Raw genomic sequence first — 22,032 nt, 5'->3', positions numbered from 1 at the left:
GGATCCAGAAGAAGCTCTGCCTTTTGATTTGGCGACAGAGATCCCACAATTTCCACCTGGTGGTACAAACAACGTAGATGTTTGATAGGTTCTACCATAAACTTGACAAAAGAAATGATTTACATAGATCTTGGTCTTGTGCATGCTAAATAATGCATAAAATCCATGGATTACCTCAGAGAGATTGAAGAATCTGATCTCAGAGTAGGTCACGTACTCCTTAAATGGGCCAAGGTTTTGTTCCAGCCATTCAGTGTCCGTCTCAATGCCCCTTTTGCATTCTAGCAAGGTATTGAGTTTATATTAGCATCTCTCCATTGAGTGGGGCATTTTTCCATAATCTCAGTTCAGGACAGACTTTCACAGGTGAATATGACTAGTTTACTCTCATCCCTTACCTGGTTTGGTGATCATATTTTGAGGGTTCTTCAGGTATTCCAGCATGACGTTTTTGAGTGTCCGTTGTGCTTGCGCAGGCATTTTGTTGACACTTCTGCCCAGTCCTCTGACACTGTAAAAGGCAAAGCAGGTGTGTATTACTGCGTGTACATCCTAAGTACACATGAGCAATTTTTGCTTTTGATTGTATTAGTGGCACTTACACAATACGATAGTTTGTGCAGTTTAGGTGGCCCGTAGCTTTTCTGAGCATCTGTGGGCGGAAGCTTGGAAGGACAGGCGTCAGTCTCACAAGGAACCAGTGTTGCCACTCTAGAGGTCCAAAGGCACCGAAAAAGGTGCTGATGATGGTAAATGTACGATTCATACAGAGATCTCGGGCAGCAGGTTCCAAATCAGGCAACTGTCAAAGTCAACAATGACATTTAGATAATTGTTCAACTTTTGACTACAATATTGGACAACACTCTCTTGGTCCACAGTGTTGAGAAATAGCCTACCGGTCCTCCAGCCTCCAGTTCTCTGTAAAACTGGTCTACATTTTCCAGGCCATCTCCTTCCTCTAGTCGGTCAAATACCAGGCCAATTGTGCGTGTGTCATTCAGGGCACCCGAGCTCAGAGTCAGCTGTGCTACCTGAGTAGCGGTCAGAACAGTCAATGTCTCCTCCTGAAAAAACGAGGCCAGCGATGATTCAAAGAAGAACAACGATTAATCATTGGCAATGTTTCATGGCCGCATGGGCACTTCTTCTGCCATTCAGTACTTACAAGGGAAATGTTTGGATTGAGGCTTTGCAATTCCTGCAGTGTCGCAAATCCAGCGAAGCCGCCTAAATTGTCCTGCACCCAACGTCTGCTATCTGGAGATGATGAGCGGCAGGCAGGATCTGCAAAAAAAAAAATTCTATAAATATTTATAATATATATATATATATATATATATATATATATATATACTGTTACTATTTATTATACTATTACTATAATACTATTTATTACTATTGTAATGTTCTAAATAACACACCTTCTATATTTGATCTTGATAGAAATTTCTTAATGAAATTTTTGTACAGCGATCGACCCTCCTTGTCTCCAAAAATCGCCATGTGATTGCTTAGAATATGGATTCTGTAAAACATAAAATATGCGTTAAGCCTGGTTTCCAACAAAACATTTTTAAGCACAATCTAATGCAAATATATCCAAATCACGTTCAAAGACTAAATATTAAATTACATCATAACTCACAATTTCTTCAACAAATATTGTATTTTTCATATAGCCAATGTTTCATTTTTACTTATTTTGATGATAGCAAAGCATGATATATATTTTAACACTTTCTGTTCACATTACATTATACATACATAATCTTTAATTTTTCTCCCAAACACACTTTATTTTTATATAAATTATTATTTACTTTATTTATGAATGATGGCCCTAAACCTAGAGTATATAGACATATCTAATAACTAAATATTTTGTCGTTCACTCACAAAAACAAAAAACAAAAAAACATTTAAATTGCCCTGTATGTTTGGTTATTCAATTAACAAATCATACTTACATCTGTTGGAAAGAACTACAGCTTAAATTTTGGCTGCTCAGTTTGTTCCAAAGTGCTTCATTGGCCAAAGACAGGAGGGGGACCATCCTAATTGAGAACCACATTCGAATAAATCCAGGGTCATTTAAATTGACATGTTTTAGGTCGTCAATGACATCAAACAAGTCCAAAGTATTCGACCCAGATTCATTATTCTCCCGCTGTAAAAGTAAGCACATGAGTTTAATATATCTATTGAGTGATTCAGACTATGTTCACTGCTGTTTTTTCTTTACCAGATCAAGCACCACTTTCAGCGTGGAAACCATTATTTGCTTAAGGTTTTCTTCCACATATCTGGTCTTGTTTGCTGGTAATCCTGAGTTATTGCTCTTGCAGTACAGTTGACTTGTGAGTGCAGCAACCGCGGTCGATATCTAATCAGGAAATTGAATTGCGCATGATCAAACACCAGAGGGCGCATTTTACTTTCACACACTGCAACTGGTAATACTTTATCTTAGTTAATAAAAAAAAATACCTTGCGTGTCACATTCCGTGTATTTTTTTCTTGGCATGTTTCTTGGAGCGCACTGCGTACACTAAATATTTGAAAGAAATATAGACAGTACAGTTATGATAATAAACATATATAAAAACACACACATATATAAATACATGTATACATATATATACTGACCCAGAGTCTAGAAAATTATCAGGTCCTATAAAGCAAAAACAAAACATCCAATTGATTATTTTTGAAAACTAGTCCTATTTTTGAAAACTTGAAAAACAGAAAAGTATAGAAATATTTTACCTCGTGTGGTGTTTGCCTAAAGAACAAAAAAAAAAGAAAATTACTTTAAAATTATTGTTCATGCAACATCTGACTAATAAAGCTATGATTTGTAAAGTTATGGGAGTAAGAACTTACAGAGGCAGAAACCAGGGTCGCAAGACAAACTGCATCAAACAACAAAATGATTGTTTAATCTTTTAATCTCTTGACTGTTTGTAATATTATTGTGGAATAAAAATTACAAAGACAAAAATCACTTACCAAGCCAGGCAGGATTTAGCTTTAGGACTCGTTTTAGAGTCCTGCAGCCCCCCATGCTGAGCACGAGCTTAATCAAGCGCTTTGATTGATCTTTCCCACGATATTCTTTCTTTTTTAGGATGTAAAATAGAAACTGTGGATAATAAATATCATTCCAGATTGATTATCCATTTGAGGGAAAAAATGATCAATTTTATCATTCCAATAAAGAGCTACATTTAAGATTGAATTGGTGTTGCAAGTTATTTCAACTAAGCTGACAAATAAACAGCATCTAACTTAACATTAAACTTTGTGTGAGATTGCTTACCTGTGTGTCCTTGTCATCCTCAATGAAAAGTGAGAGCTGCAGGTGCAGGTTAGGAAGATATAGTTTGGGTGGAGCTCAGTTCTGTCATCCAAAATATGTATAAGTATTTGAGCCTGACCTTAGTAACAATAAGCCAGGCTCTTGTGTTTTTATAGTCATAAGACCATGAGTTATGATTAAATAAATTATACCAAACAATTAGTCATTGTTACTGTGGTGTAATGGGCAGCCATATTTTTATTTTTTTAAGATGAATATGAATAATTTTCATGCCCAGACATTAAATGGAATTGTTGTGTGGTTTTGTTGATCCTGCCTGTTTCCCACAGTTTAAAGACATGATCAGGTGCCCCATCATCATCATCATCATTATCATTATTATCATTATTATCATTATTATTATCTTATATTTTAGGTTGTGAGCTATTTCAATTAAAATGATAGCACATTGAGTTGCTTGATGAGTGAAATGTGCTTTAGAAATATCTGCCATGCTTTGCCTATTCAAGTAAATTTTACTTCATTATTACATTTTTAAATATAGATAATTTATTGTTATATTTTTTTACTTGAAGAAACAAAGTGAGCTGCAGTTACTAAACTTAGGTAAATTTGATTAAATAGTTATGTTGAAATGATTGCCCGTTCTTTTATTTTGTCTCGTTTGAAGTAACTATTTTAATTCTCTTTTCCTTGCCTACAATTAGTACAAAACGCTGTAAGGTTTTTATCTTCATTGCATTGGCTTCCTATTCAATTTCTTATAAATTTCAAAAATCTGTCTTTATTTTTTTGTGTTTTTTTATTGCTCCCTGTAAAGCACTTTTTATCCGTGAAAGGTGCTCTTCTTACTTACATTGACACTTTGACTTGACAACATTCCACCAATAGCATTTTTTTCCATATTGTTCTTGAACGGGACACACCTGTTTGGTTAACAGTGCCGTCAGATGGGTGGATAAAATATTCTTCTACTTGCAGTACTTTGAGAATAACAACTTACTCACTACTGGCTTGGCAGGAAGTAGAGCAGGGCTATTATATTTTCCATAGGGCTATTGTCTGTGCAGGACTATAAAACTGCACCACAATTTGATTTTATATTTCCAATACCCACAATCAACTGGCAATGGTACTATTCACCAGACCTTTTTTGTCACACTGAAGTAAATACAAAATAAAACAATATTACTCACATAAAAACATGACTAAAGCCAGATTCAGCCAAGACCAACCCAGTGTCAATCAAAAAACATACTTGAACCAGAGCCGATCATAGCAGCAGATCTAGAACTAGACCTAGTCCGGAACAGAGACTAAACATATTCTTGGTTACGTCAGGCTTAAATAACATCTTGAATAACAGAGCTATATAACATCTATAATAACAGAGTTGTAGTGCTCTAAGGACAAACTCCATTTATCAAGCAATATGGTTGGGCCCATTGCCCACTTTACCATGATGAGCCGGACCATATTGCTCAGTGGGCTTGGTGGGATTTGGCCCGCGGGACTTATAAAACAACTGATGTAGAGGTACTATTTCCCACAAACTAAACTTCATCTGCATCTTAGACACTTGAAACTTCTCCTGTTAGAAGAAAACGGTAATGCTGATTTTCAGTAACAGCTTTTAAAACACACACAAACAAACATTTATTAAATAAATACAATATCTGGTAAAGTATTTGAAATGCACTATAATATAAATTACACCCCTACCTTATTTTGGATAGAAAGAAATGTGGAAGTTGCAAATACATGCATGATTTTATTCTGGATAGATGATTTTCTCTTGGATCAAATATCTGAATTCCTACCTTTAAAGAAAATCAGATCAAATCAAATGTAGATAATGCAAAATTATGTTAAATGGTATCGACCCAAATTTTTAGGGGTGAACATATAAACTCTCAAAATCTATCGGCATACTGCATAAAACAAGGGATTGTTTTATTGTTCGATTTATTGTCCCTTGTACCTTTCATAGTGTGCAGAGATTTGGGGCTACGCAGAGTATTGTGAACCAACATTTTTTTTTTATAATTCAGACTTAATGTTTAAAACTATAATATATTGTATGTATTAAAATATTAAAGGTTAAAGGTTAATAATACAAACATTCAGATTTAGTGTCTTCAGACCCTCCTCTCGGTGAGGGAAAGCAAAAACAAAGTGCCTACAAGCCATAAAAACACATAAAAAAACAATGCACAAAATAATTCACAATACAAAGAATAAAAACATACTCTAAATAGTCACATCAAATGGACTGTGGAGCCAGTAAGTCTACTTAAGAGGAAGAAGGCTTGTTTTGTACTTTAGTGTGGAGAGAGTTCCTCCAGGCAGATGATGAGCAGTTCATTTATGACACTTTAGTGTGGAGAGAGTTCCTCCAGGCAGATGAGGAGCAGTTCATCTAGTGTGGAGAGAGTTCCTCCAGGCAGATGAGGAGCAGTTCATCTAGTGTGGAGAGAGTTCCTCCAGGCAGACAAGGAACAGTTCATCTAGTGTGGAGAGAGTTCCTCCAGGCAGATGAGGAGCAGTTCATTTATGACACTTTAGTGTGGAGAGAGTTCCTCCAGGCAGATGAGGAGCAGTTCATCTAGTGTGGAGAGAGTTCCTCCTGGCAGATGAGGAGCAGTTCATCTAGTGTGGAGAGAGTTCCTCCAGGCAGACAAGGAACAGTTCATCTAGTGTGGAGAGAGTTCCTCCAGGCAGACAAGGAACAGTTCATTTATGACACTTTAGTGTGGAGAGAGTTCCTCCAGGCAGATGATGAGCAGTTCATTTATGACACTTTAGTGTGGAGAGAGTTCCTCCAGGCAGATGAGGAGCAGTTCATCTAGTGTGGAGAGAGTTCCTCCAGGCAGATGAGGAGCAGTTCATCTAGTGTGGAGAGAGTTCCTCCAGACAGACAAGGAACAGTTCATCTAGTGTGGAGAGAGTTCCTCCAGGCAGATGAGGAGCAGTTCATCTAGTGTGGAGAGAGTTCCTCCAGGCAGATGAGGAGCAGTTCATCTAGTGTGGAGAGAGTTCCTCCAGGCAGACGAGGAACAGTTCATCTAGTGTGGAGAGAGTTCCTCCAGGTAGATGAGGAGCAGTTCATCTAGTGTGGAGAGAGTTCCTCCAGGCAGACGAGGAACAGTTCATCTAGTGTGGAGAGAGTTCCTCCAGGCCGATGAGGAGCAGTTCATCTAGTGTGGAGAGAGTTCCTCTAGGCAGATAAGGAACAGTTCATCTAGTGTGGAGAGAGTTCCTCCAGGCAGATAAGGAGCAGTTCATCTAGTGTGGAGAGAGTTCCTCCAGGCAGATAAGGAGCAGTTCATCTAGTGTGGAGAGAGTTCCTCCAGGCAGACAAGGAACAGTTCATCTAGTGTGGAGAGAGTTCCTCCAGGCAGATGAGGAGCAGTGCATCTAGTGTGGAGAAAGTTCCTCCAGGCAGATGAGGAGCAGTTCATCTAGTGTGGAGAGAGTTCCTCCAGGCAGACGAGGAGCAGTTCGTCTAGTGTGGAGAAAGTTCCTCCAGGCAGACGAGGAGCAGTTCATCTAGTGTGGAGAAAGTTCCTCCAGGCAGATGAGGAGCAGTTCATCTAGTGTGGAGAGAGTTCCTCCAGGCAGACGAGGAGCAGTTCATCTAGTGTGGAGAGAGTTCCTCCAGGCAGACGAGGAGCAGTTCATCTAGTGTGGAGAGAGTTCCTCCAGGCAGACGAGGAGCAGTTCATCTAGTGTGGAGAGAGTTCCTCCAGGCAGACGAGGAGCAGTTCATCTAGTGCGGAGAGAGTTCCTCCAGGCAGACGAGGAGCAGTTCACCTAGTGCGGAGAGAGTTCCTCCAGGCAGACGAGGAGCAGTTCACCTAGTGCGGAGAGAGTTCCTCCAGGCAGACGAGGAGCAGTTCACCTAGTGCGGAGAGAGTTCCTCCAGGCAGACGAGGAGCAGTTCACCTAGTGCGGAGAGAGTTCCTCCAGGCAGACGAGGAGCAGTTCATCTAGTGCGGAGAGAGTTCCTCCAGGCAGACGAGAAGCAGTTCATCTAGTGTGGCGAGAGTTCCTCCAGGCAGACGAGAAGCAGTTCATCTAGTGTGGAGAGAGTTCCTCCAGGCAGATGAGGAGCAGTTCATCTAGTGTGGAGAGAGTTCCTCCAGGCAGATGAGGAGCAGTTCATCTGGTGTAGAGACAATTGGCTTAGCCTGCAAGTGTCTAGTTCTGGCCAGGTAACGTGTGTGCAGCTCACGGTTTATACTTGTATATATGTGTAGCAGTAGTACTTGGGCTGAGGCATTCTGAATTAATTACCATGTGCTTTAAAATTGAGTGTCCTTGAATAAAATACCAATTTGAACAGTAAGTGGGGACTACTATTTGTCTTTGTGAGTATCCTTTTTGTACAGAAAGGTCTAATTGTTGCTGGACAATATTAAAAGCATTCTGCAATGTTTTTACGCTTCCAACAACAATTTTATACAATTTATTTTATTGTTAATATTACATTTATCTTGTTATATTTGAATGTTTATGAATATGGCCAGTTTGATGCTGCAATGTAAAAAGAAGCAGGAAAATGCAAACGGGTCATTTCAAAATCTTGAGCAAACTTGGTGACATGGGTGGTGTGGCATTGTTAAGAATACAGTGAAACTGACTGTACTCTCCATGAAGAATTACCTAAAAAAACATCAGTGCTACACTGAAGGGACAAAGATAATCCACTATCATCATGTGTCATGCCACTTTGACATATCCATTCATGCATTGTGCAGTGTCAAAGAGAGAAATGCAGCCAGAAACATGTATGAGAGGAAGTGACTCGAACAATGAATAAGTCCAACTTTTGTCCCTTCTTTACATATATATTGTGTTTATTTGTTTTGAGCAAGTCAATAAATACAATAAGAGAGTAAGTATACATGTCACCAAAATAAAACAGAAATGTCAAATTAACAAAGATTTTGGAACCTTATTTAAGCTTGATAAGGAGTGGGAAGAAGAAAACTTATTGAATCCCACCCCAGATCAAATGCTACTTTTTAATATAATACATTCAGTTATATTTAGTACAGACAAATGTGTACTGTTAATAACACAAAATACAGCAAGTTATTGTGCAGAGAATTCATAATTTTAGTGCAAATTGTAGATTAAAAAAAGAAATAAAATTGCATTGAAAAAACTAAGATGATGTTTGAAATGTGTTCCAATACACCATCATAGAGCAGTAAAGATTCACTCTGCACAATTTGTACAACTCATATGGATTACAAACTCTACCAATTGTGACAATAATAGTCAATGCAACTAACTCGCAGCCAAACCCAGTATATTTGAGTATTGAGCCAAAGCTGTAGATTGTGAGAGCTGATCACTTCTCAAACTGCAGCAGCCAGTCTAATTTGAAACCATGGTAACAAGAGTACAGAGTCTGGACAATGTTGATAAAGTTTGAGCGGGATGGTTATTATTTAAAACAGACTCTGCTCCGTCCAAGCTGTCAAATTTACTGACGGTATCTGGTCACAAGGAATATAATCTGAGGTGTGTTTCCCCAGTCTAAAGGAGTCAGGGCGAACGCCTGTAATATCACTGTTGTCACAAATGAGCCGAGACAGGGACGTTTTCATCAGCTCAGTTTTCTGCTGCTGAACAAATTGACCGCCAGCCTCCCACCAGAATCTAAAAAAAGGACCAAAACTCGATTAGAATGATGAAACGCAATTTTGTGTACGTACGTTCATTAAAAAAACAACATACCTATCGCCATCACGAAGAACTCTCATCTGTTTCGCTATCAGACATGAAAAGAGAGGACCAGTTCTTGAACCAGGCAGAAACTTTTCCACCAGTCCCCCAAGCCACACATCAATGTTGTTAGGATGTTTGTACAGACCCAGAATCTTCTTGGCAACCGTCTCATCTCCCACAATCTCAGTGAAGTCCTTTAAAGTTCTCACAGACTTCAGCCCGCAGAACGCTCGCCAATTGTTGTATCCTGACAACAAATCCATGTCATGTTAGCGAATGTCATCTGTTCGAATAGTATTTCTAACTTACTTTGAGAGTTTCGTTACAAAGTGAAGGCTTTATATTAGTAATACCTGAAGCATTTTGTGATTCTAAGTGATTGAGAGGTACAAGTGAAACCAGTGGCTTGCCAAGGGAAGGGCAGAATATCTTGTTCACTTAAATCCAACCTATAAGTGCACCTGTCAAAGTGAAGCGCGTAAATCAAGAGCTTTTTGTACCTGGCAGTGCATGGTCGCGTCCTCTCTGCAGATTGAGCGCAGCCAGGTCCATTTTTTGGGGGATATTGAGAACGACCAGTCCCTCTGTGAGCTCCTCTGTCAGCAGCTTGTCCGCATGAACTGCTGGTGCTGCCGTCCCGATTAGACCTCTGAGAACTGGTTCAATTCCCCCTGAACAAAGACACTGACAATAAACTGTTCTCGTCTTATTTTCTACAGATACATTTAATTTACAGAATAATGTGATTCTACAATCCTCCACTTGTCACTTTCCTCTGTTGACACTTTTAAACATAGTCGTTTCCAATTTAGACAAAGTAAATATATTCTTAATGTAAGCTCTGAAATGTTTACTGTAGCTCTTTATATTTTTTAAAATGACTAGAATTCATGTTATATTTAAAAACATTATGATTGCAAATTTGACTCACTCACTAACAATGTTGGGAAGAATACTTTGATAAGTCATGCAGTTCCAAAATACTGAATACCTGTATTAAAATGTATTGTAACATATTCCATTACTTGGTCCAATCAGAGTGTTATATTCTGAATACTTTCACGTTAAGTTGCATTATATTATAGGGAAAAAAACACAGCATAAGATTAAAACTGCTTTTTGTTTTTATTTCACTGTTTGATGCATTTATTTATAAGACAATTCTGAATACAACAAAAAAAGAGTAATTGTACTGGAACACAGTTACTCTAAATTAGCATTCGGAATATCTATATTTGGTGTATGTGCAGTAACTTCTCAGCACTGCTCACTAATGTGCCTGTTCATGGGCTCCGGGCAAATGATTACTGAGTCAAAGAGTTTGTGAGGTCCTTTCCCTATTAAAATGATATAACGTTTTTATTTGAATTGCCCAATTGCTATGACAACAAAAGACCATGAACAGTACTGCTGCATTCCAGTTGTCCTCGGAGGTGGTGTAAGTTATAAATAGTTAGCGTTCTTGCATTTTTCTGCTTTTCTGTGTGGAGTTTGCATGTTCTCCCCATGTCTGCAGAAGTTTCCTCTGGGTGCTCCGGTTTTCCCACTAATAAAACATGTACAATCGGCTCTTACCCTGAAAAAGAGATCTCAGTGGGATTTAATAACATCAGCCTGCCCTGGGACAACTTCAGCTATAACGTGGTACAAAGCCTCTCCTGTTGAGGTTAATGTATATTGTGCACTATCCCTGTCTCAATAAATAAACTAAACTAACATGATAAATTTGAATCTGAATTTATGCTTTCATTGTGATTCGCTCCATGTAGACAATAGCAACATTAGCACAGGTTCACAGACATATTTTAACTGTCGGATGTCAAATGCATCCAAACGCAGGGTGCCGCCATGTTGGATTTTCTACTTCGGATAAACTTGGTGTTCTTAAATGTTTCCCATATTTCCAAGTAGGAATTTTGAGATGTAAAGATGTTCCAATGTGAAGTTACACGTCAGGACTCAAAAAAGCCGGCCTCCAAGGACAAGTGGAACGCAGCAGAAGCCTTCACCAGTTCCCTGTGGATTATGAGCTCCTTCTTTGAGTCTTATAAATGATCCAACTGAACATTAAATATCAGATTAAGATGTTGGGATTCTGGATTATAGTCTAAAATCTACAATCTAATATCTGTGTGTCTGCTGCTAAAAACTATGATTTGATTATGATTATGATCTACAGAATGACATTACTAGGTTTGCTGTACTGCTTTGTACTGACCTTCTTTGACTATCCTCCAGGGGCTGAAGAACGTGTCGTGCAGCCTCAGATGGGGGAAGCGCTCGTGTTCCTGGAAGCTTTGGTTGAGGCGCCGGAGGGTTGGAGCGATGGCGGCGTGTCCGAAGCGAAACGCAGCTGTCGCAAACACGTTGGACGCTGAAGGGTTGACTGCCGGGTCGTAGCCTTTGTACACTCCTATGTGATATTCATACGACACTGGACCGATAATCTTAGGAATGTAGTCCCTCATGGTTATGATCTGTGGGGAATAAAAATGTGTTATCGAGCCACAGTGTTCTGATGAGTACATATGCGTGCTTTTAATTAACATTCCCCAGAGTCTAAAGCGCAGTTGGACCATATTTCTCCATGATCAAACCTATGAATATGCTTTTCCAATATAAGTGGGACACAATATTCTAGGGGTGATTAAACCTCCTATAGAATATGAATTTCCATCAATAACTCTTTGTCATCTATGTGTAAATTAGGAGACCAGTCTTGGACATTTTGAGGGTTTTATTTTAAAGATAGATCTGAATAATCATGTTGTAAATAATTTGGATTATATATTTTGTATATTTTGATTGGTATTGTTAACTGGGCTATCCACACGTTTCAGAATGATAAGAAATTAAGAGTGTTGCCATAGCGGTATTTAAGGTAAGACACTACAGGCAAAACTAATTTTCATCATTTTTTGTCAGTTTGCTCTTTCAATTGATTGTATTATATCTTTCAATAATTGTCCAATCTGCTCCTACATTGTTTTCATTATTTCACTTCATCCATCGATTTCTCTGGGACGTTGTAAAAAGGCCGTATGGAAACATAAAGATCAGCCCTTAAAGTAGCACCTAAACACACCAAAGTTTACACTCTGTGACTGAACAAACGTAATGAAGGATTTGTTGATATCTAATTCCAAGCCTGATTAAAAAGAAAAAAAAGGCAAATTTTCAGTCTGATTTAGTTATTCAAAAACTAAATAGAAATCCCAAATCACCTCTGTACAAAATTAACCAAGACATTTAAACCTGGCATTTTCCGTTTTCAGATTTAAATGTAGGTGCTATTTTGGCTGTTTTTAACACATTCAATGCTTTATTTATATATGAAAACCTTACATGATTGAATTAATATCTTAAAATTAAAAAGAAAATCTCCAAGTCCTCAAAATATGGCTGCAAAATAGGAATATAGACTCTAAAATCCATGTCAAAAGACCTTTCATAACAAAGAAAATTGTATTAGTAAATCAAAAAGTAAAAAAAAACAAAAATTATAAAATGCTTTTATCCGTCTAGAAGCCTTCACCAGCCTTCACCATATTTCAACCTTTATTTGGTTAAAAATGTAGCTTAAAAATTCTCAATTCATAAAATACAATACAATAGAAACAATCGTTTGACAATTGAAAAATACATTTGCTGCCCAAACATTGTCTTGCTGTCTTTATGAATTATGTATGATTTGAAGTAAACAAACCATACAGTACCGGACAAAGAATCTAGTCATATCTCGTCATAAATCATATAATTAACAATATCTTTGCATGATAAATGAAATAAACAAAGCGGATGCTGATTGTAAGACTCAAAATAGATAAGAAATCATGAAGAATATTTATTTCACAAAATATTTCTTCCACTTAAATCTTAAAAGTGATGCTGATTTTCCCCATGACAAACGGAGGCGGCCTTGAGCGCTCAAATTGAAATGCAGGTCGGAATGAGACCAGGCAACTCACCATTTTCCTTTTTTCTTATGTCCCCGAAAATATCAGTTTTTTAGAGAGAATGAAATGACCTTATCATTTGTTTTTGCTCGACACCTGAAGCACCACATCTCTGAATGTTTAAGTGGCAGCCCACAGACAGTAGCTTGTATATAATGTATGAATGGATTCACCTGCTCGTGCCCTGTGGCCTCCATTACCAACCGCACTCCAACTTTGGCTCTCTTTTTCAAGCGGAATGAAGAAGGCAATGATTTGGATGGTGGGAATATGCCATAAACACTTGACAGTTAGATTTAGTTTTCTATACACATAAAATAAGACATATAAACAAAACAAGACAGACAGAGAGGAGCCCAGCCCTTGAATGTTGGTTCTTTCAAGCTAGATTTGGTTATTTATTTGATATAATTTATAGGTTAAGCTGTATTGTGTATAAAAACAATAGTTCAGTTCTTGGTATAATAGTTCCTTACAGAAGCCTATACCTGTCGTCTACCTGATTGGAATGAGCAGCCTGAGCGTTGTGCACTGACAGAGGCTGGGACAGTGGCATGTTGCCCGACAATCCAAAACAACACACCGAACCAGGCCAAAAACTGCAAGAGCCAACTCTCTGAAACAACAATATGTCACTTTCTAGAAGTGGCACATCGCCTACATAATTGATGGAAATAGAAGGTTAAAACCGTACTTCAGAACAATTAAGATAGATGCGTTTTCTGCCATGCTGTGGAGTATTATAGGCAAAGGAACAACATTTTCATGAAAACCCCGCTCACTGTAAGAACACTTTTCAACTTGCTGAAATATTTCATGCTGGTGTTTAAAGTATCACTGCAGCTCTAAACTATGCACTGTACTTACAACTGTCATGCGAAAATGGTTATTTGAGAAGAACCTTTACAATATTTGTATTTAACAGGACAGTCATAGTGTGAAAAAGTGAGAATAGATGTTGGCGGCAGGAATTGAACCCATGACACTTTGCGGGTGCAACCACACCTCTGGCAGCTGATGGTAATCGAAAACTTCCAACAAGACCATTTTTGTATCTGGGTTCTTTCGAGCAAGATCTGAAAAGGGTGCGTGTTGCCCACAGTGTGTGACAATCAAAATAAAACATGTTTTTCATTCAATTTTACTTCTACAACGCCAATAAAAAGGACAACAGGCAATCTACACACTCGTTTATACATGCTCAAGTTGCAGTAGTCACAGAGTGCATACAATAACAGGAATGTAAATGTATGCCTTTCCTCATGCTTATACATTTCATATGAGTTTCCCTTTGTTCTGGAATATGCCCTGTAATGGCCGTATTCTAATGTACCACCTATGTATAGTGCGTGCATAAAAAATCTACACACTTCACAAAGGACTGAGGATATGGCCTTGATTCGGCGTCACTGGCTGTTGGAAGAGCGCAGAAGAGCCCAGCGTGCAGAGTGGGAAGAGGCCACTTGTGCTGCCTATTTTCTTTGTAATTGCCTTGTCTAAGTAGCATAAATCGGCATGACGTTTGTCAGAGCTCCGCGGGACACTTCAGCTGTAGCCTGATAAAGAGGAATATGATATGAAGCAAGGGCTCTGCAGCAGCGCAAGTCAAAGAGCAAAAGAAATGTGAATCAATGCTTGATATTGATTAGATGTGGTTTCTGTCAACACAAAAAAGATAAATATAGTTGAAGCTCTCAGATGCATTTGTTCTGATAAGTTTTTCGTCTCTCTAACAGGTCACCTCCATCTCAGCCTGACAGGAATGTTTGTGCTCCGTCTCCTTTATTGTGACAAGCAGGACTGCAGCAGGTACATTACAGTATTGGATTTAGGGATCAACTGTCCCCAAACAGAAAAAATGCACTTTCAATACTACAATAGCTGGGAATAAGTTGTGACGTTCTGGTGGAAGGTTTGAATCCAGCTTTAGAAATAACTGTTCTTACCTTATTCTTATCATTTACGGAGCGGTTTATAATATGCAAGATCATAATTTTTGACACTATCATGGTATAATCTTTTTTGGTTTTCTATACACACCTAGTAAAGTATGTAATATTTGAGATATTCAGGTATTGTCCATCTTTCACTATCTCCTATTTGTGAATAAGACACTCACCAATCAGATACAACAACAGCAAGTCATTTAAATGATACATGTGACTGGCACAGACTCAACGTACATAACTTTATGATTTGTGTTTATTTTGAGCTCTTTAACTGCCCTGACTAAAGATTGATTTGTCCTACAATATCAAGACGATTATTGTGTAATCATAGGTGGAAATAGATTATATTTTCTACTCTATTGTTTCTACTCTATTCAATCACATTTCCCCCTCCCCCTGTCAGTACTATAGTAATTAAGTACGGGTAAAGATATTTTTTCCGGAGAGTAAAAGTAATTGCTTGTATGAGATGTGAAGCTGCCATGTTTAGACAGGCGTTGTCAATCATACCATCAGCCCTGCAGTAGAAACACTTTTGTCACTGTCCTGAGCTGTTGCACCACGTCCTGTAATTGTTGCCTCTGAATGGTGGAGAAATTGGAGAAGGTGCAGACAGGGGGGATGTTGAATTTTGCCGGGGCAACAGCTCCGACCGAAGAGTAGAGCTTTGAGTAGTGGTTATTGTGGTGGCAAAGAATGTGGCATATTCATTGCATTTTTTGTAGTTTTCATATTATAATCACATGGATGAGAAGTACATTGCAGTACTTAACAACGATGAATAGAGAATACATACAGACATACATGCGTGAGTGAAAGTCCATTGTATAGCTCTGGGAGGATCAACACATTTATAAATGACCTTACTTCTCTGTTATAATTGAAATTGACTTGTATAGGTCAGATAATTGGATTGTAGATTTGTCGCACTCAAATCTACAACAAATCTTACTCCTTCAATATTTTTCCATGCTGTTCTAACAGAGGCACATCGTTCAAAATGGTTGTCACTAAGGAGTTTGAACAATTCAATAACTGATCACAGGAGAGAGCCGGGTTTGATTGTAAATGCTTGTGTATTTAATCACCGGCAGTATTAAAGGTTTCAGTGCAGATGTCTCTCTTTTGGTTTGGGAATAGATGTCCTTTTGGAGGCTAGAGAAATGTCATTAAACATTAAACGCAGAAGAGGTCTGACAGTCCGACACGAGTATAAATTAGGTTTACAGCAAAGCCTTTTGATATAACTAGGTCAAGGGTATGACGTGATTCTATGTCTGCAAATTGCTTGATAAACTGATCTCAAGTGTTTTGTAGATACTGAAATCCCCAAATATTATTACTGAATCAAATCTACCCACTATATCTGGAACAGGGCGGTAGAGAGTGAGCAGCAGACAAGGGTGGACTGAACTAATTATGAGGGCGTGGTCTTCGAAGATGTTTTAATGTTTAAATAATGTGTTACTATAATAATGTTAATGACTGTAACTGAACCCACTAAAGCAGCGGTTTGCATTTTACAGTGTGGGTTTCGGGGGGATGTCCAAAGTACGTCATGTTCTAGAAGCAGTATGTAAATGTAAATCCTCTTTATCCTCCCAAATGATTTAAAGCAGTTGGGTTTCACCTTAGGCCGTTCTCTTTTTAATATTCTAAAACTCAACTGAAAGTAGGAGGTCTTTCTAATCCTCTGGGGCAGTCAAACTTCAACTACAAAGTGGAAATGAAGTAATAGAAAATCAAACAAATTGATTGCAAATACTGTAGTTGTTTTTGGTGTAACTTTGGCAGTTCCTTCTGAGATTATTACCAACATTAGCTCTCCTTCGTCCCAGTCCCGAGACAGCCCAGAGACATTTATTTTACGGTGAATTAGGGGCAAACAGTTTACTATGCCATCGTAATAAGCACATTAATGTCTCCAATGTCAGTATGAATCTCAGTCCTAGTACTCATCTGGAGGTTATGTATGTTTTGGTTAATGAAGAATATCACCCAGACATAAGGAGAACGTACACATTTCACACAGAAGTACATTTTCCACAAACATCAGGCAAAGAACAAAACGTGCCAGTTATTTTTGGCATGGATTAAAATAATTGCTGTCCCGTGTTTTCTCAGGTGTGGACAATGGCAACCTTTCCCAGAACTGTAACATGGGTTACTAAGGGTGTTGTTGTTATGTCACAGTCAAAACGCACAATTGCCAATATCAATCAGTTCTGCTTAGAATGATGTGATACCTGGCAACTCCCATGACACAAAGGGCTAGTTATTTCCATTACGTGACAGCAAAAAGAAACATTATACATTATGTACTTAGATTTTCTACCATTTCACATACAATTTTGTGTTGCGCTTCTCTCCAATTTGCATTTGTTATCACTCACTTTGACTCAATCCAATAATTATTTGTACTTGTTACCTTTATTGCCATTGATAATCATTTTAAAACTGTGTTGCAAAATAAAAACGTTTTGTTACACCGTTTTAATGAATTAGAAATATGAAAACACACGCACTAGACGTCCGCTGGAGCAGTTCAACCGGTTTATTATAGTATGTGATGAGTCATCTGCCATTGAATATGTTTATTGAATGTACTTATAATAATAGAAACTACTTTCATCAACTCGTTCCAGATTGTCATATGACTGAAAAGATTTTCTTTGCAGTCTTTTCTTCTATGTGTTAAACTGTTTAGTGATTTCTGTCATGTCTTTGTGATTTTAATGCCTTTCTCCTGTTGTGTGATGCACTTTGAATTGCCTTGTGGACGAATTGTGCTCTACAAATGGAGATCTGTTTTTATTTTTGTTATTTTTTCATTTTATCTTTATTTTCCCCCTCCAGTTTTTGTTTATAAGAGTTCTTCTAATAAGAGTGTTTTTCACACTTCCTATAAGTTATCTGTCCTTTTCCTCTGTATCTACCTGCGTTGCAACAATGAAATTTCCCCATGTGTGGACAATAAAGGAATATCTTATCTTATCTTAAATAAACTTGCCTTGCCTAAATTAAACATTCTCACCCTTTTAATAAGACGTGGGTGTGAGGTGGAAAGTGATATTCTCTGCACAACTTAAGTTCTACTACTGTATATTAAGTGACAGTGGCACAGGATCAAGCAGGCTGCTCACTTATAGGGGTAAAGCATCGGGTGAACAAAACTGGTCCGATGACTGTGATTGATTGGCTTTTTTTAGTCTTTATAACTCAAGATTTACTAGAGAAAAGGAGCTATTTGAGGAAGCAGAACCTTTCCCGTCCATCTCCATCTTTACTATTGACGTAACTGCACCATGTGGTTGTGCGGTTCAGTGGAAGCCCTACGTGATCCTGCTCACCTGGTGCATTGCTCCGATGATCTTGCGCGTCTCCTGGTACACAGTCTCCGAGCTCCAGTGCGCATTGAGGGCCCTCAGCTCCTGTGCGAGGCGGTTGTGTTCTCTGAGCCACAGAGTGTGAAGCGTGGCGAGGGGCAGGCCTTCGTTCACCCGGCTGTCTCCCGCGTTAAAGCACTCCACCCTGGGCCCTCGTTCCCGCTGGACGTCCTGCAGACAGCCAGAGGGCACAGAGGGTACGGGGGGCAGGTACGGGCGTCCTCTGGGGTCACAGAACTCGCCGTGGACAGACAGGGTTCCGTGGGGTCCCCGCAGAGAGGCCTGGAGTTCAGCGTTATGGCCGTAAACTACGGAGGCGTCGATGAGGGAGGTGATGGAGTTCATCTGCTGTCGCTGTAGAGTGTGTTTCAGGTCAGGATGAGAGCAGCAGGCCGGGGACGAGCGGTGGAAGGGCATGCAGCCGTCACCCGTCTGTGAATACGATGAAAAACATATCTCCTGACCAAATAAATATATCTCCTGACCAAATAAATGTGCAAGAATAAAAATTAAAGGTTAAGTTGGTTAAGGATAAGTTAGTTTAGTTCATTTATTTTTATTTTTAAGTTTTCTATAAGTTATCTGTTCTTTGTTGTTTACTTCTGTCCCTACTTTGTGTTGCAACATTGCAATTTCCCCATTGTGGGACAAATAAAGGCCTATCTTAAATGTATTACATTTAGGGACACGGCTTAAAACACATTTCTGGGTAAAAAGTAAATGAAGGCTGCAATTTTTGAAGTACCATCATTTCCTCCACAAGCAACAAAATGTCATCAAAAGCTTATTTGTCTGTTCAAAAGCTTTTTTCAGTATTTTTGTCAGTTATCTTGGATGCATTTAATGTGAATTTTGAACAGAATCTTACTATTGAAATTTTTTTGTAAATCCAATCGCAATCACAGTATAGTCAGGACAATCGCAATTTGAGATTTGTCGCAGATTGTGCTGCCCGACTAGTTTTTTAATCACAATTATAACCATTTAACTGTTTGCATTTGTTTAACTGTGACGCACCTCAATAGGAAAACATGGATGCTCCTTTTCACATGTGCTGAGGCAGGTCAGGCCGGTGGTTTGTGGGGTGAAGGTGATGTCGTGGTCGATGTACTGGCCCCACTCCACCAGCAGCTGAGAGTACTGGTCCTCTCTGGGTTTAAGGTGACTCCTCAGGATCGTCTTACTGACCTCCCACACCTGAAACATTATGATGAGTTATAATGGCACTTCACTGATTGCAAACATTTAATGAATTCCTTCTTGTCGGGTTAAGAAGCGTCAACAGTTATAATGAGCAAACTACATATGATTAGCCAAGAAATCTAAAGGACTTCTTTAAATATACCGGTAATGCTAATAATAATAATAATAATAATGCAAAAGTCTAAGTTTATAGGGAAAATAAAAACAGTTTAAAATATTTTGACCTGATTTTTGCAGTTCCCATTTCAAGCAAACTCCATTTTGGCATTTAATTACACAGATTCATGACATATTTAACCCAACTGCTTATTACGAAGGGGATCGTTAGCATCAAAGATTATTACTTTTCTCAAACACATTAGTAAATTAGCTTAGCTCTATATGGAGGTAAATAAAGAGGCCCCATACAACTAATGCATATTTGATGAGTTCCTTTTCTCATTAAAGAACCATAGTGCTAACGAGTGCATAAATTACTAACGCAATGCAATGATTGTAATTATAGTTGGAGAAAGAAATTAGAAGGAAACACGTCCATGAAGCACAGACTTTACAAGGGACACGACTGTTTTGGCAATGTTATGGTTCTATTAGTTCTGGGGTAAATGTACAAAGTTGCCAAGAGATACTATCTGGACGGAGGGCACAAGATGAAAAGCTTTTTAAACATTATCTTTGGTGTTCGGGTGAGGTGACCTTTTGTCTAATTGTGTCTCCAGACTGCGGTGGAGAAGAGGTTTGCACATTACCGAGGGAAGTGGAAATCCGTTGTAGAGACGCGGCGAGTTCCAGCCCTTGGGTTCTCTCTCCCCGTCCTCATATTCAGCTGGAAGCCATCTGACCAGCGCAGTGTTGGCCGCTCCCCAGAGAGGATTTTGCCTGACAAAAAGAATCACGGAGGCTCATCAGAAACGCAGCGCTGCCCACTGCACAGGGCTTCTGTGCCAACACAAAATGACACCACCATTTGTTTTCGTACACTTGGTAAGGTCGGATTGGGATGTATCTTTTCAAAGTCAAGGTAAAGTCGGGAACATGTACAATGTTAATGACGAGCGAAATAAATAAACATTTGATGAAGGAGACAGGGGCAGTAAAAGTAATTCCTTGTACAAACATAAATACATTTGGAGGTCACAGACTTTTGCCAAGACATTGTAGCTATAAATATACTGTGCGGGGACCAGTTTGAAATATATCGAGTTAACACTTAATGTAACTACATCTTAATTAGCCTTTTTAAAGCCTTAAAGATTAAATTCATAATCAAAACTGTTCAGATTAGAAAAAACAATTCAGGTTTACTAACTAAGATTAGAATTATTAGTTTCTAAAGCTGAATAACTCTTAATAAACTATATCTTGTCGTCTTTGTTCATGCTTTATTAAAACTATTTTTATATATAAAGTGGCACCCAATTTACATGTAATCTGCTTTGGTTTGTGATCCACTTCTTTTAAGTTTAATACATCTCTTTTCATGCTGCTCATCCATTTCTCCTGTTGGTCATCCTTTGAGTGAGTGACAGCAAGATGTAACCAATCACAATGAAGTTTACAGAAGCTGACCTCATAAGGGGATCTGGCCAAGTTGCTAAGAAAATTGTGATATGATATTTTTTCCATCCCCACAAATAAATACTGAGTCTGGGGCATGAGACATGTCCCTGTCACAGATCTGATCAGTAGTTCATGAACCTGCCAGTTGTCAATCACTTAAAGCATTTATCAGTTATGCTCCTGTGATTTCTCGAATTGCTCTTTATAAAAATAGATCTACAGAGATTAGAAGCCCTCGGGAGCTCTGGGGCCTCCGCTCGGTGACACATCTCTATAGATAAGTCGTACATCTGTAAAATTCTGATCTACGTAACGATGATTTTATACCATTTCTACTGTAACAATTGCAAAACGGCTGCCAACTCTGTCACTTTATATTATCTGGATAAAAAACAAACAAATGACCGATGATTTAGTTTGTGTCACCTGTTGTTGCAGAGTCCACTGACACTTCTGTATTTGTGGTGCTGGTGGTCCTGACACTGAGCGGGTCGTGGAGCAGGAGGACACTGGGACAGATCCGACAGCAGTGCTACATCCTCCCACACCAGCAGCTCTGACATTATTATAACACACAGAAATATGACATTCACAACCTGTACCTTCACATAATACTAAGATAAGAAGTAAATATGTGGTGCATAAACCGTGACATTTATAGTAAGCTATTCTAGATAGATGGATTTACGACTATAAATCTGGATTGTTTACTGTCTCTAGATTTGTTCTTGTCCTTAATACTTAATGCAAATCTCTAAACAGACTTGCATCCTTCTACAAACAGGAGTTGCTCTCCGTATATCCCCGCCCGCTCCCTGCGCTGCATCGGTCAAACTATTCTTACTGTCGACTCATCACCATCGGGATCGGGCCTGTGCGGGTAAAGCCCCAAACTGTGGAGTTGCCTGAGGAGCTCC

At 38.7% G+C, this 22,032-nt stretch overlaps 1 protein-coding gene across 1 annotated transcript; it reads right to left on the bottom strand.

Annotated features, from left to right (window-relative positions):
* Positions 1 to 8,749: 8,749 nt before the first annotated feature.
* Positions 8,750 to 21,678, bottom strand: tpo (thyroid peroxidase). Its single transcript, XM_072458293.1, has 8 exons — positions 21,542 to 21,678; positions 20,305 to 20,434; positions 19,370 to 19,549; positions 18,317 to 18,784; positions 11,280 to 11,538; positions 9,562 to 9,732; positions 9,071 to 9,308; positions 8,750 to 8,992 (listed from the first exon to the last, which is right to left on the bottom strand). The coding sequence occupies exons 1-8, from the start codon at positions 21,676 to 21,678 to the stop codon at positions 8,782 to 8,784; spliced, it is 1,794 nt and encodes a 597-aa protein (XP_072314394.1). The 3' UTR covers positions 8,750 to 8,781.
* Between the last annotated feature and the right edge of the window lie 354 nt (positions 21,679 to 22,032).

Source organism: Eucyclogobius newberryi, unplaced genomic scaffold (assembly GCF_026437365.1).
Source record: "Eucyclogobius newberryi isolate DKJ021-1_F unplaced genomic scaffold, fEucNew1.0.hap1 SCAF_21, whole genome shotgun sequence".
In the NCBI taxonomy this organism is placed as follows: domain Eukaryota; kingdom Metazoa; phylum Chordata; class Actinopteri; order Gobiiformes; family Gobiidae; genus Eucyclogobius; species Eucyclogobius newberryi.
The sequence above is the reverse complement of the archived record's forward strand: the minus strand, read 5'-3'. Positions and strand labels throughout refer to the sequence as shown.

Excerpts from the sequence above, each read along its gene's own strand:
- tpo (XM_072458293.1), bottom strand. The coding sequence starts at position 21,678 with ATGTCAGAGCTGCTGGTGTGGGAGGATGTAGCACTGCTGTCGGATCTG. Across the intron at positions 11,539-18,316 it reads TCATCGGAGCAATGCACCAG|ATCATAACCATGAGGGACTA; the intron begins GTGAGCAGGATC and ends TATTCCCCACAG. Across the intron at positions 9,733-11,279 it reads CTGGAGGATAGTCAAAGAAG|GGGGAATTGAACCAGTTCTC; the intron begins GTCAGTACAAAG and ends GTCTTTGTTCAG.